Raw genomic sequence first — 11,874 nt, forward strand, 5'->3', positions numbered from 1 at the left:
GGCAGCACTGTTTATCTCAATGGCGTTTGTTTGTTTACTGGCCATTCGCGATTGGCTCCTAACACATTAGCTGCTCAAAATGTACGGTGCGTTTTTTACGTTTCCGACTCGCGTATTCGGCGATGTTCTATATAGTAAATAGTAAATAATAATATTTTCCCGGTTGACGCCGACGCCGAAAGTTTTTTAAATTTATTTAATCACTATTCACCGGTCTGCACGTCTTGCTCGTGTATCGTCAACGGCGCCGACTTTTTTAAGTTTTTTATTTTTTATACCGTGGTTTTTTATTTTCGTTTGTTTCCCACGGATTTTTTTCAACGGTTGGTCGTGCGCAGCTAGTAAAATTGTTGATACCAATTCGCCGTTAGTCTTCCGTATGAATTATTGACGGGAAAAACGTCGCCGAAATCTCAACACTAGTTGGTCGGCCCGCGCTTTTTTTGGGGGGGCTCAATTAGCCGTACGCCACAAGTATACTTACCAATTACTCTAAGAAGTACCAGTCAGACGTAAAACGCCGCAATGTCTATCACACCGTTCAAGAAACGAGTCTGTTACTATTACGACAGTGAGTATTGTTTTCATAGTTAAATATGTGGTATGTTCTGATTGTCATTGTCCAGTGCTTTCGACACTTCAGCGATGGGTATGACTACTCTCGTTTTGTGTTAGGTCAGCTATAGTTTAATAATGTTAGTAGGTCTATTTATTGTCTCTGCATAACCAACACACAACAAGAAAAACTTAGTTATATCTGTAATCTGTAATAGTTTTTGTTTTTTTTTCTTTTTGTCCTTGTTCTGTCTGTATTACATATTCGTCTAATATGAATTGGATCTACTTTATATCAAAATCAAGCCAACCATATGAGGTATTAATATAGTTACTAAATTGTTTTAGTCAGTTAATTGTTATCATTATTTCCATGAGTATTTCTATGCATTTAGAATAAATTCTATGCTTATAGAATAAATAAATATGAAGATATTACAAGACATTTTTGAATTAGAGTATTATTTTATGTTAGTCAAAATTATTAATTTAATCCATTAATCTATTCTATATCTGTAAAAATCCTAAGTATAAATGGCTTACAAATCAACTAGTTAATTATGATTGATGATTTTAATTACTCTATATAAAGATTACAAGTAATTACTTATAATTTTGATGATTATAAAATTAAATACAGCCATACTTATTAGACTTCAATCTATATATAAAAATTATCATTCCTTTTTTTTTTTTTTGTTAAAACTATAAAATTCTTACTCAAATATAAGATTAAATAAAAATTCTAAAATATGACTAATAACTTTCCATGTGTATTTAAAATACATATAAATTACTACAAATAAAAAATGAATAGACTAATTACCCAAATACAGTTGGTAAAATATAAATTTCAAATTATTATATAATACCTATTCAAACTTAGATTATAGTTTTGGTATAGTTTATTTAAATACTTATAGTTTTTACTGAATAATTTGATAATTCAATGAATATTTGTATACAATCATCTAAGGTTTGCTGAAAAATGCACTCAAGTAAACTTATGCTTTTTTTTTATCAAACATGAAAAGTAAATAATTATGCAAAATAAATTAATCTATGAACTTTATAAATATGTTTGTTCTGTTATACTTTTATTTACTTGATTGATTAATGATTATATTTAATAGTTAATAAACCTTTTACATATTATTTTACATTTTGTGTATGTTTGTCATGTTTTTAAATTAATGAATATTATTTAAATTAATTCCTTATGTTCTTTTTTAATAAAATTATTGGAAAGCAATAAAAAAATATATTAATTTAAGTACCACATTTAGTGTAGGTATGGTATCAAATGATGACATATAATATATGTAATAAATACCTCGTACTATAATGTATATTATTTATTTTATATTTATAAGTACCATTAATTAATTGTTTATTTTTAAATTTAGTTAATACATACCCACCTGTCTAATTTATGTCAGTACATTAAAAAAAAAGAAATTTATAATAAAATCATAAATACAATTTTAAATATTATTAAATTATTTGTAATTGTTACTATACTCCTATTTTAAATACTTACCTAACAAAGTGTTAATATCTATCTGTGTTAGTTTTCTTTCTTTATTTTATTTTTTTTTTTAAATATAATATAAGCTTATAATTATTTGGAGTATGTATTTATTTTTTTGAAAAATAGTATAAACTAATTTAAGTAATTTATGCCATGTTTTTTTCATATTAATAATATTATTAATTATATAAGGTATATAGGCATATATTCATTTCATGCTGTGTCAGATTTTAAGTTTTTAATATTAATTGTCACTAAACAAATTAAATTATTTATGGTTTTTGATGTATTAACCTTAATCATTACATCTGGATTCCAATATTACTTACTTATCCCAGAGGTTGAGATATTTATTAAACACTAACTAAATTTTAGAAATAACAATTTATACCATTGAATCATATTTAATATAATTAAAAAATAGTCAAGATTTTAAATTTTTATAAAAATACAATAACTGATTTCAAATAATACTATAATATTAACAGTTTTAATTCATAATATACAGGATTAGAAAATTATTATTATTGTATTATTATAAAATAAGTACATAATTGTTTTAGTTTATTTCTCATATAATCTATTAACTTACTACTTTTACATACACTATATATCTCTATGAACCATGTTCAATATAAGATATCGTTTTATTTTAAATATACCTATGTATTTTTCCCCATGAGTTATCGGAGTATAAAAATTCAACTTAATTTAATGTGTATCTCCCTTAAATATCACATTTTTTATTACTTATTGTTTAAAAGTAGCTTAGTAACTAAATTATTATTGAAGTTTTTGTTATATATTTTAATAGATATAGACGAACAACTTTTTCTGTAAATTTTGAACAGCCATTTAATGTAATTAATTTACCATTTTACATTTTTCATAGGTGACATAGGAAATTATTATTATGGACAAGGTCATCCTATGAAACCACATAGGATTCGAATGACTCATAATTTACTTTTAAATTATGGTTTATACCGTAAAATGGAAATTTATGTAAGTTAAGATTGATATTTAGTCTTGATGATATTTTTCAATTTCTTATAAAATCATTATTTATAATTTAGAGACCTCATAAAGCTACTGCAGAAGAAATGACTAAATTTCATAGTGATGAGTATATACGGTTCTTAAGAAGTATTCGTCCTGATAATATGAACGATTATAATAAACAAATGCAAAGATGTAAGTATAATGTCACTTTTACTAAAACTAATCTATTTTTAAATAATAATAGTAATAATAAAATGGTAATTTATTTACTTTTTTAGTCAATGTGGGTGAAGATTGTCCAGTTTTTGATGGTTTATATGAATTTTGTCAACTATCTGCGGGTGGTTCAGTAGCAGCAGCTGTAAAATTAAATAAACAATCTGCAGATATTTGTATCAATTGGGGAGGTGGTCTCCATCACGCAAAAAAATCTGAAGCCAGTGGCTTTTGTTATGTTAATGACATCGTACTTGGTATATTAGAATTGCTTAAATACCATCAACGAGTGTTGTACATTGATATTGATGTTCATCATGGTGATGGTGTTGAAGAAGCATTTTATACAACTGATAGAGTTATGACAGTTTCATTCCACAAATATGGTGAATATTTTCCTGGTACTGGAGATCTCAGAGTAAGTTAATAAATAGTGAAAATTAATTTTTAATATCTTAATTTGTTTAATTTGTGAATGGTTACAATATTTAAATTTGAATGGATTGGTTTTTATGATGTCTCATAAAAACTTTTCTAATGATAATTTTCATAGTTCTATAGATTTATGAATGTAGTTTTATAACTCAATAGATTATGTATTAAATTAATAATTTGATTAATTATCAAATTAATTGTCCGCTAATTAAATTATACATTAAAAATAATATTTTAGGATATTGGTGCTGGAAAAGGAAAGTACTATGCAGTTAACATTCCTTTAAGAGATGGAATGGATGATGATAGTTATGAATCAATATTCGTACCAATAATTACTAAAGTAATGGAGACGTTCCAACCTAGTGCAGTTGTATTACAATGTGGAGCAGATTCACTTACAGGAGACAGGCTTGGATGCTTTAATCTTACTGTTAAAGGTATGAGAGTTTTGTATATTATTAATTTTCTAAATTTCAAACTTCTAAAACTGTAAATGAACATTTTTAGGTCATGGCAAATGTGTTGAATTTGTGAAACGTTATGGTTTACCCTTTCTTATGGTTGGCGGAGGTGGTTATACTATCCGAAATGTATCTCGATGTTGGACATATGAAACAGCTGTAGCCTTAGGAGCTGAAATTGCTAATGAATTGCCGTATAATGACTACTTTGAATATTTTGGGCCAGATTTTAAACTTCATATTAGCCCTTCAAATATGACTAATACAAATGCTACAGAGTATTTAGAAAAAATTAAAAACCGACTCTTTGAAAATTTACGAATGCTTCCTCATGCCCCTGGAGTTCAAGTCCAAGGTAAATTTTATTGTGCTCAATTTTAATTATCTAGTTACTTTTTTGATACAAACTTTAAGTTATTAACATAAAACTTACTATTTTAAATTTATTTTTGTTATTAGCTATACCTGAAGATGGTATACGCAATGAATCAGAAGATGAAGATAATGTTAATCCAGATGAAAGGAATCCTCAATCTATTACAGACAAACGAATTGCACCTGATAATGAGTTTAGCGATAGTGAAGATGAAGGAATGGCTCCTGGTGTAGGGGGTGGTGGCCGAAAAGATAATAGGTATGTCAACTGGTTTATATTATATATAATATAATATTTAATAATATTTTTATTTTAGATCTTATAAAACTGTCACACCTACTAGAAAACAAGCACGTTTGGACTCTAATAGAATGGAAGTTGATGAACCTGAATTTAATATCTTAAAAGGTAATTATTTTTAATGTGAATCTTTCAACATAAACAAAACTGTTGGTCATACTGCAATGGCTAAATGCCAATTTTTAAATTCCTCATTGTATATGTCATTTTAAGTTAACTAATGTGATGTTTTTAATTTAAATTTGATGAAAAAATAAAAATTTATTTTCTAGTCTTTAGCCAAAAATACATTTTCAAAAGTGTTGTTTACTATTTAGTGTTTAAACTTATATCTTGTTTGAAGGTTGTAAAATGTAACCACTTCATAAATGACAGCTAAATCTTTTCTTTTAAATAATGGTTTTATATAATATTGTTTAAAATTTAATCTAATATACATGATATATGGAGTATGGATATTGTGAGATGTTCTCTTTTATATTATCCATGTGTTGACATTTTGTTTTATTATTTGTACAGATAATAATTAATTTATCGGTATAATATTGCTTACAGTGGCATGATAAATTATATTTTTCCAATTTCAGATTTTTTTATATTTTAAATGGATAGATAAGTAGATTTTGCAAGTTTATAATTAAGTTGTGTTCTCTTTTTATAATTTTATGTTTTAAGTTTGTAATATCACTTAATGCTTAAATATTGTCTTGAATAATATTTTAATTATTTGTTTTAGATGAAAAAGAAGATAAATCTGTTAGTTCTGATGATTCTAATAAAAAGGACGCTGTCAAGTCGTGAATTTATGACTAAAATATATGATAAAATTGTAAATAATTAAAAAAAAAAGTAAAACAATGATTTACTGTCATTCATTTGTGTATATAAACTTCTATAATTAGGGCGGTATAATGTAATTTAGTGAATTATCTTATTTATAGTTACTAATTTATGGTTTATGATTGTTAACTCTAATAATAACGCCCTTAGTAAGTTTAAAAAAAAAATGAAGTAAACTGCGATATTAAGCTGAGTATACGGCAAAAGATATTTTTTCACAACAATTGTTTCTACATTTTTATATTTAGGTATATCAATTTGTTTTAATTTTTGTAATTATATTAGTTTATTCAGCAGCTTAAATATTTTAAACAAATGTAAATGATGACAGTGTTTTATAAACATTCAATTACAACAACAATTTTTTATGATTTGTGGTTATTAAAGTTAACAATTATTATATTTTTCTTTTTCAAACTATTTTCATCATTACAATATTTAGTAACTTCCGGTAAGTATGAAATGTGTATAGTACAGACTAACATATCTTAATTTTCAATCAAACAAATTTTACATATTTTCAATTCTGAAAATTTTTACATGAGTCATCAATAAATTTACCAAGTCAGCTATTTATAATATAGTTGTAATCCATTTTTTTTTTTTTTTTTTTTATCAAATTTATAATACTCTTACATCTTATTAGTTTTATTAATTAGTAAGATCTAATATAAGATAATAATTTTCGATCCTAATTATGTATTTTATTTTGTACTATTAAATAACTATATATATATATATTTTTTTTGTATAAAACAAAATAAATAATATTTATTACTTTATTTTATAATTATTCTGTGTTGTTTAATGGATTTCAATGTATAGGTTGATATTATTTTTATAATTTAATGCATTAAATTTAAAATTATTGGACACGTAAAACTAAAGCTTAATCAGATATAAATTATGTTATTCTATTTGTTTAGTTCCATTTTCCTTATACTTTATGTAATGATTTCTTATTTTTATCTAGTTATATTTTAATATTTTTTATTTTATTTTCATACTAACAAGAGTAATGTTTTATTTTATTCACTAAGTAGAATACAAATATGTTATTAGTTAACTTTTAATAGTTTCTGAAATATTGTTCACAACAATTTTAAAGTGCACTTTACTACATCAATCTTAAATACAATCTTAATTAAGCAAAACAATATGAATTTAAGGTCTGTAGAATTTAGACGAGAGCATATAAATTACATACTATTTAAAATGGTAGTAGTAAACTGAAACTAGTGCCAACAATATTTTGTAAATCTGGCTTATTTTTATGTAAAAAAAGTTTATACAAGATTAATGAGTTATAAAAATTGCTTATATTTGTCTTGAATAGCTGTTGTAGCAAGAATAACCAATTTTAGAACATTCATCAATGATATAGCATTTACTGAGGTAACAATTAACATAGGTATCTATATCTTTAAATACTAATTAGGAATAAACTGTTGATTATATACTAAATTAATGTAGTAGTTAAATCAAACATAGAAATAATGTTATTTCAATCATGTTAAAAGCTTATGAACTACAAATATAATGACATTTCACATTGGTATATACTAACTAGAAAATCTAGGTATATTGTATAAGCCAGGGACGTCCAAACTTTTTGTTCGCGATCTACTAAAAATAAACTTCACCTTCGAGGATCAACTTCGATAAAAAAAGTTTTTTTTATAATTAAGACACTACCTATAGCACCATAATTAATTTTCGTGTGCGTAGCTTGAAAATAAATTTTAACACGATCGACGATCGACTGTTTGGCCGACCCTGGTGTGACTGTGTGAGCTATAGCTATTACCTACGATATATAATATAGCTATTGGTTTCGGACAACAGGCTTGGACTTTTAATAGAATACTTAGCATTGATCACTGGGTACAGTTTTGTCACCTTTCTAACTAAGTTATTTATTATTTAAAATATTTATATGTTGGTACCTGTAATCATTGATCATTAATATCCAGTCTGAGGTGTTGTAATTTGAATATTGAGCAGTATTACTGTTATTTATTCTATCCGAAGTGCTTTTAAATTTTTTGCATAGGTATACTCAAACAATCTCCACAAACATCAGTTTATTTTTGTTTAAATGAAATAATATTCGATGGATGCTTGAAATTAAAATTGTATTTTTGTGTTTTTTTGCAGTTATTACTTCAAAACATTCTATTTATCTCTACTAATATATAAACTATAAAGTTTCAAGTACATTTTTTTGGCATAGATTTTTTATGATTCGGAATGTGCTTAACTTCATCTTTTATCAACCTCCTTACAGATTGCCATAGCGAGTGGCTCAAACATTATTTTCGTTTTGACTTATGAAAATCATATTTTTTCCCTTTTCCATTTATTAAAAGGTTTCCACTAACCACAGAGTATAATTATTATTACCTACACCTATTATAATTAATATAGGAATTAAGCATATACCGAAATATTGGTCGCTCTACGCGTTCTTACTAAGAAAAAAACTTTAGGTAAGTACCCATAACTTATTAGATATTAGTAGACATATCATTATATTATTTTTTTCTTGTGTATTAAAGTTCATTTTGTACAAATAATTTCGTTCAAAGTAAAAAAAAAAGTTTTAACGTTCAGTAACATACTAACATCAAACATGACTCAATTATATCAAACACATAATAATTATTATCATTTTTTCTAATTTATCTTACCTATATTACTTATAACAAATAAATGATAATGTCTATTATTTTTATATTATAAAATCCCAGAAAGAAAATCTCGTAGGTATTTAATTGCTGCCGCTATAATACACGTGGTTCAAAGATATTACGTTGGTTGTCAAAAACATAGGTAGATGATGTAATGAGTGCCAATGGAGAAATCCGTATCCAATGCTGGTAAACAAAGTTTCGTCATAATCTTTATTTTATTTTTACTAATTTAATTTAATACCTAGAGTTTAAAAAAAATATGTGTTATCATTTAAATGAGAAATTTTAGATTCTGAGCTGAGCGATGAGTGATTTGATTTTACAATAATGATGTGTGTTTTTTATTATATTTTGATTTTTATTATTTGTACCTACACGATAAGTAATCTATAAAATGCTTCCTCAAAATAATCAAGAAAAACAAAAAAATTAAGGAAAAAGGGGAATTTTTACGCACAACCCATTTTCGACAAAATTTATTTTATTCTTTTTAATTTAAAAAACTAATATTCAAAGTTATTTGAAGTTTTCATCAAATGAATATTAAAAAATATTATATTAGGTGAATTGATATTATCATCTTATAATATATAATATGGTATATACAATTGCCATTAAAATAATTAGGTACCTCTTAACTTAATTTGACTTATTTTGAGCTACTTATAGACATTTGAAGTAAGTACCTATTCAATTTTTTTTTATATAAATATTGAAAAATATTGTAAATTTTGTATTAGATTCTTCATCAGTTGTTTATTTAACAATTAATAAACATCTGTGATACATATCAACCATATTATTTTTCATATCTAATGTTAGATTTTTGATAAAATTCGTTAAAATCTTGAAAAGATACATACGTAAAGTATGACTTCTTTTTATTAGCATTTTAAGTTCAAATTAATTCGAAATAATAGATATTTAAACGTCGCATAAATCATAATGATTATAATTATTTTATTGTAATTTAAAAATATTATTCCTGTATACTTGAAACTTATAACATAGGTATATGATTATTTTATTTTATACACATAAATATAAAGCAATTACATACTTTTTTTGAAATTTTTCTTTCATATTACGTATTTTATTATTGTACATAAAAATATATTATTAAATTCTATATCTTCTAGTGATTTTCATAATCTAAAATAAATTACCCATTGCGATTTTTAAATTGTTTATTTATATTTTACAATCTATCTGGTTTTGAAATTTGAATTCCTTGGCATAGATTATTTTTTTAAATTTAAATTTATTTTTGATATAAAAACAATAGACATTTTTTGGTTATGGAAATCGTTTTTTAGTGTATACAATATATTTATTTGTCACTGTTGCACCATTATTTCAATATTTTGATTCTAAACGTTTCTAACGTACATCGCATTTATAATTTATTATAAAGTGTTGAAAAATTATTAATTAATTAATTTAGTCAATAAACTATGTCTTACCTACTTTGGTTTACTCAAAATCCCAAAAATTTACTAATTACAAGTATTTTGCAGAAAAAAAATTTAGAAAATCTACATAAATTTAATATAATTTTTCTTGTTGTTCATACTGGAATTAAAAATTTTTAAAAATATACAATCACGTTTATTTTATATATTTATTTTTAGTTTAAGTTTAGTGTTAAAATTACGTGTATTAAAAATATATTTATTGATATAGAATGATTGGTACACTGTATTCGCTCAGAATCGTTTTTCGTATACAATGATAATATATCATTGAATTAAAATTTAACACACCTATTACAGTGAATAACTTGACACCTTATGCACAGCAGAACGGTCTGACTTACCAATTTTTTTTTTTTTTAAATGGCTACGATAAAAAAATATAATTTTTTGTATTCAATTTTGTAATGATTAATGCAATTTGCTATTGATTAAAATTATCACTTAATCAAAAAATAAAAATCGTACATTTAAAAAAAATGCTGAAAATTATTATATAGGTATTAGGTAATTACATATAGTTTATGTAGTACCTAAATAAAATGTATAATTATGATTATAAAGATTTTAAAGTATTAAAATTTAAATAATGATTAATATAGGCTCTAGTTTGATTACGTATAATAAATATTATTATGAAATCTTAGCGCTCCATTATGTAACACAATCGTTAAAACTGAATGTTTGAGAAATGATGTGCTTTGCAGTAATAAGGATTCTGTAGTATTTATTTAAAAAAAATCTTATGAAGTAAGTACACCAAAACAATATTATTTTCCCCTAGTAGATGTATATTAAAATGCGGAAATATTATTTCCTGTATGCCTGCAAGAACAGCATGGAGGTTATTAAAAAGTTATTTTTAAATCCAATAGGTAATAAAAAGCCCTGTAATGTTCTCAACCATTCGTCCGAGGTAAAAATCATTTTCATCATGTTTTTATTTAGATACAAGTAGTCTTACCCTATATTACGGCTTAACAGTTACTCGCTGAGTGCTGACTAAAAAAATAAAATATGGTTATAGTGAATAGGTACCTTACTTATTGGTGTAAATTATAATGCGTGGATTAGGATACATATAGATGCATTTATAGAGCGGCTGGTGGTAATTTACCGAGTATTTAAGTTATAAATTTATAAAAATATGTTTAAAAGACTATAATACAATATAACACATCATTTCTGATCTCGCGTATAGTCAGTCCACCAACACTCGTTTGGGAACGTGTAATAATTATAGTATATTATGTTAAAAACGATGACACTAAAATACTATGATAATTATTAACATATGATTTACGTAAACCTAATCGTAGAACATTCTGTCTGTTTAGAGATGGTCATATACTATCGGGTTTTGAGGACAAGTTCACAAACTAAATACATTTTTCTGGTTAAAAAATCGTAGTAAACCTATGAGAAAATCGTGTTCTCACACGTTTATAACCGGCATACACAATTTTTTTTTTTTTTTTGGTTTTATAAAATAAAATATACATAATATTGAAAACGGCGATCTTATAACTTGTTATTGTAAGTATATATTATACTTTGACGGATTCGTGATTGTTGCGATGATGACGCCGTTGACCGCGTCGCAGGTGTTGTTACCGTCGATCAAGTGTAATAACGTGCTGTGTACTGGCCTATTGCACGAGAGTCTTAAAAAGGTCGTCTGCGAAGTGAACTTCGCTTTGGGCGCGTGCAGGATTGTTGAGGATGACGCTATCGACCTCTGGTCGGTATGTCCGCAGCCGACGTGCTGTATAACTGTGTGGGACCATGGTCGTGGTACGTTGAAGCGTGTAGCCCGGAAGGGTGGCGGTAGACTCGCCCGCAAAGTGTTGTCGGCCCCACACGGTCTGTCGCTTGTTTGCTAACGGCCGTCGTAAGTACGACGGTGGCCGCGTGTCGGCCGTATGTCGAGTACTGTCGTTGGTTGATTGACGACAACCGCGCTGGCTGCTGTAAATATAACTGTGATGTT

General features: G+C 25.7%; 1 protein-coding gene across 1 annotated transcript; it reads left to right on the top strand.

Moving 5' to 3' along the window:
* Positions 1 to 57: 57 nt before the first annotated feature.
* LOC112599703 (histone deacetylase Rpd3) lies at positions 58 to 5,989 on the top strand. Its single transcript, XM_025346729.1, has 9 exons — positions 58 to 571; positions 2,979 to 3,091; positions 3,163 to 3,280; positions 3,367 to 3,722; positions 3,978 to 4,179; positions 4,250 to 4,558; positions 4,663 to 4,837; positions 4,896 to 4,987; positions 5,616 to 5,989. Exons 1-9 carry the CDS (start codon positions 526 to 528, stop codon positions 5,678 to 5,680), a joined length of 1,476 nt encoding a protein of 491 aa, XP_025202514.1. The 5' UTR covers positions 58 to 525; the 3' UTR covers positions 5,681 to 5,989.
* The last annotated feature ends 5,885 nt before the right edge of the window (positions 5,990 to 11,874 follow it).

The sequence above is a fragment of the Melanaphis sacchari genome, unplaced genomic scaffold (genome assembly GCF_002803265.2).
Source record: "Melanaphis sacchari strain LSU unplaced genomic scaffold, SCAv2.0 Contig54_pilon_pilon, whole genome shotgun sequence".
Taxonomy (NCBI): domain Eukaryota; kingdom Metazoa; phylum Arthropoda; class Insecta; order Hemiptera; family Aphididae; genus Melanaphis; species Melanaphis sacchari.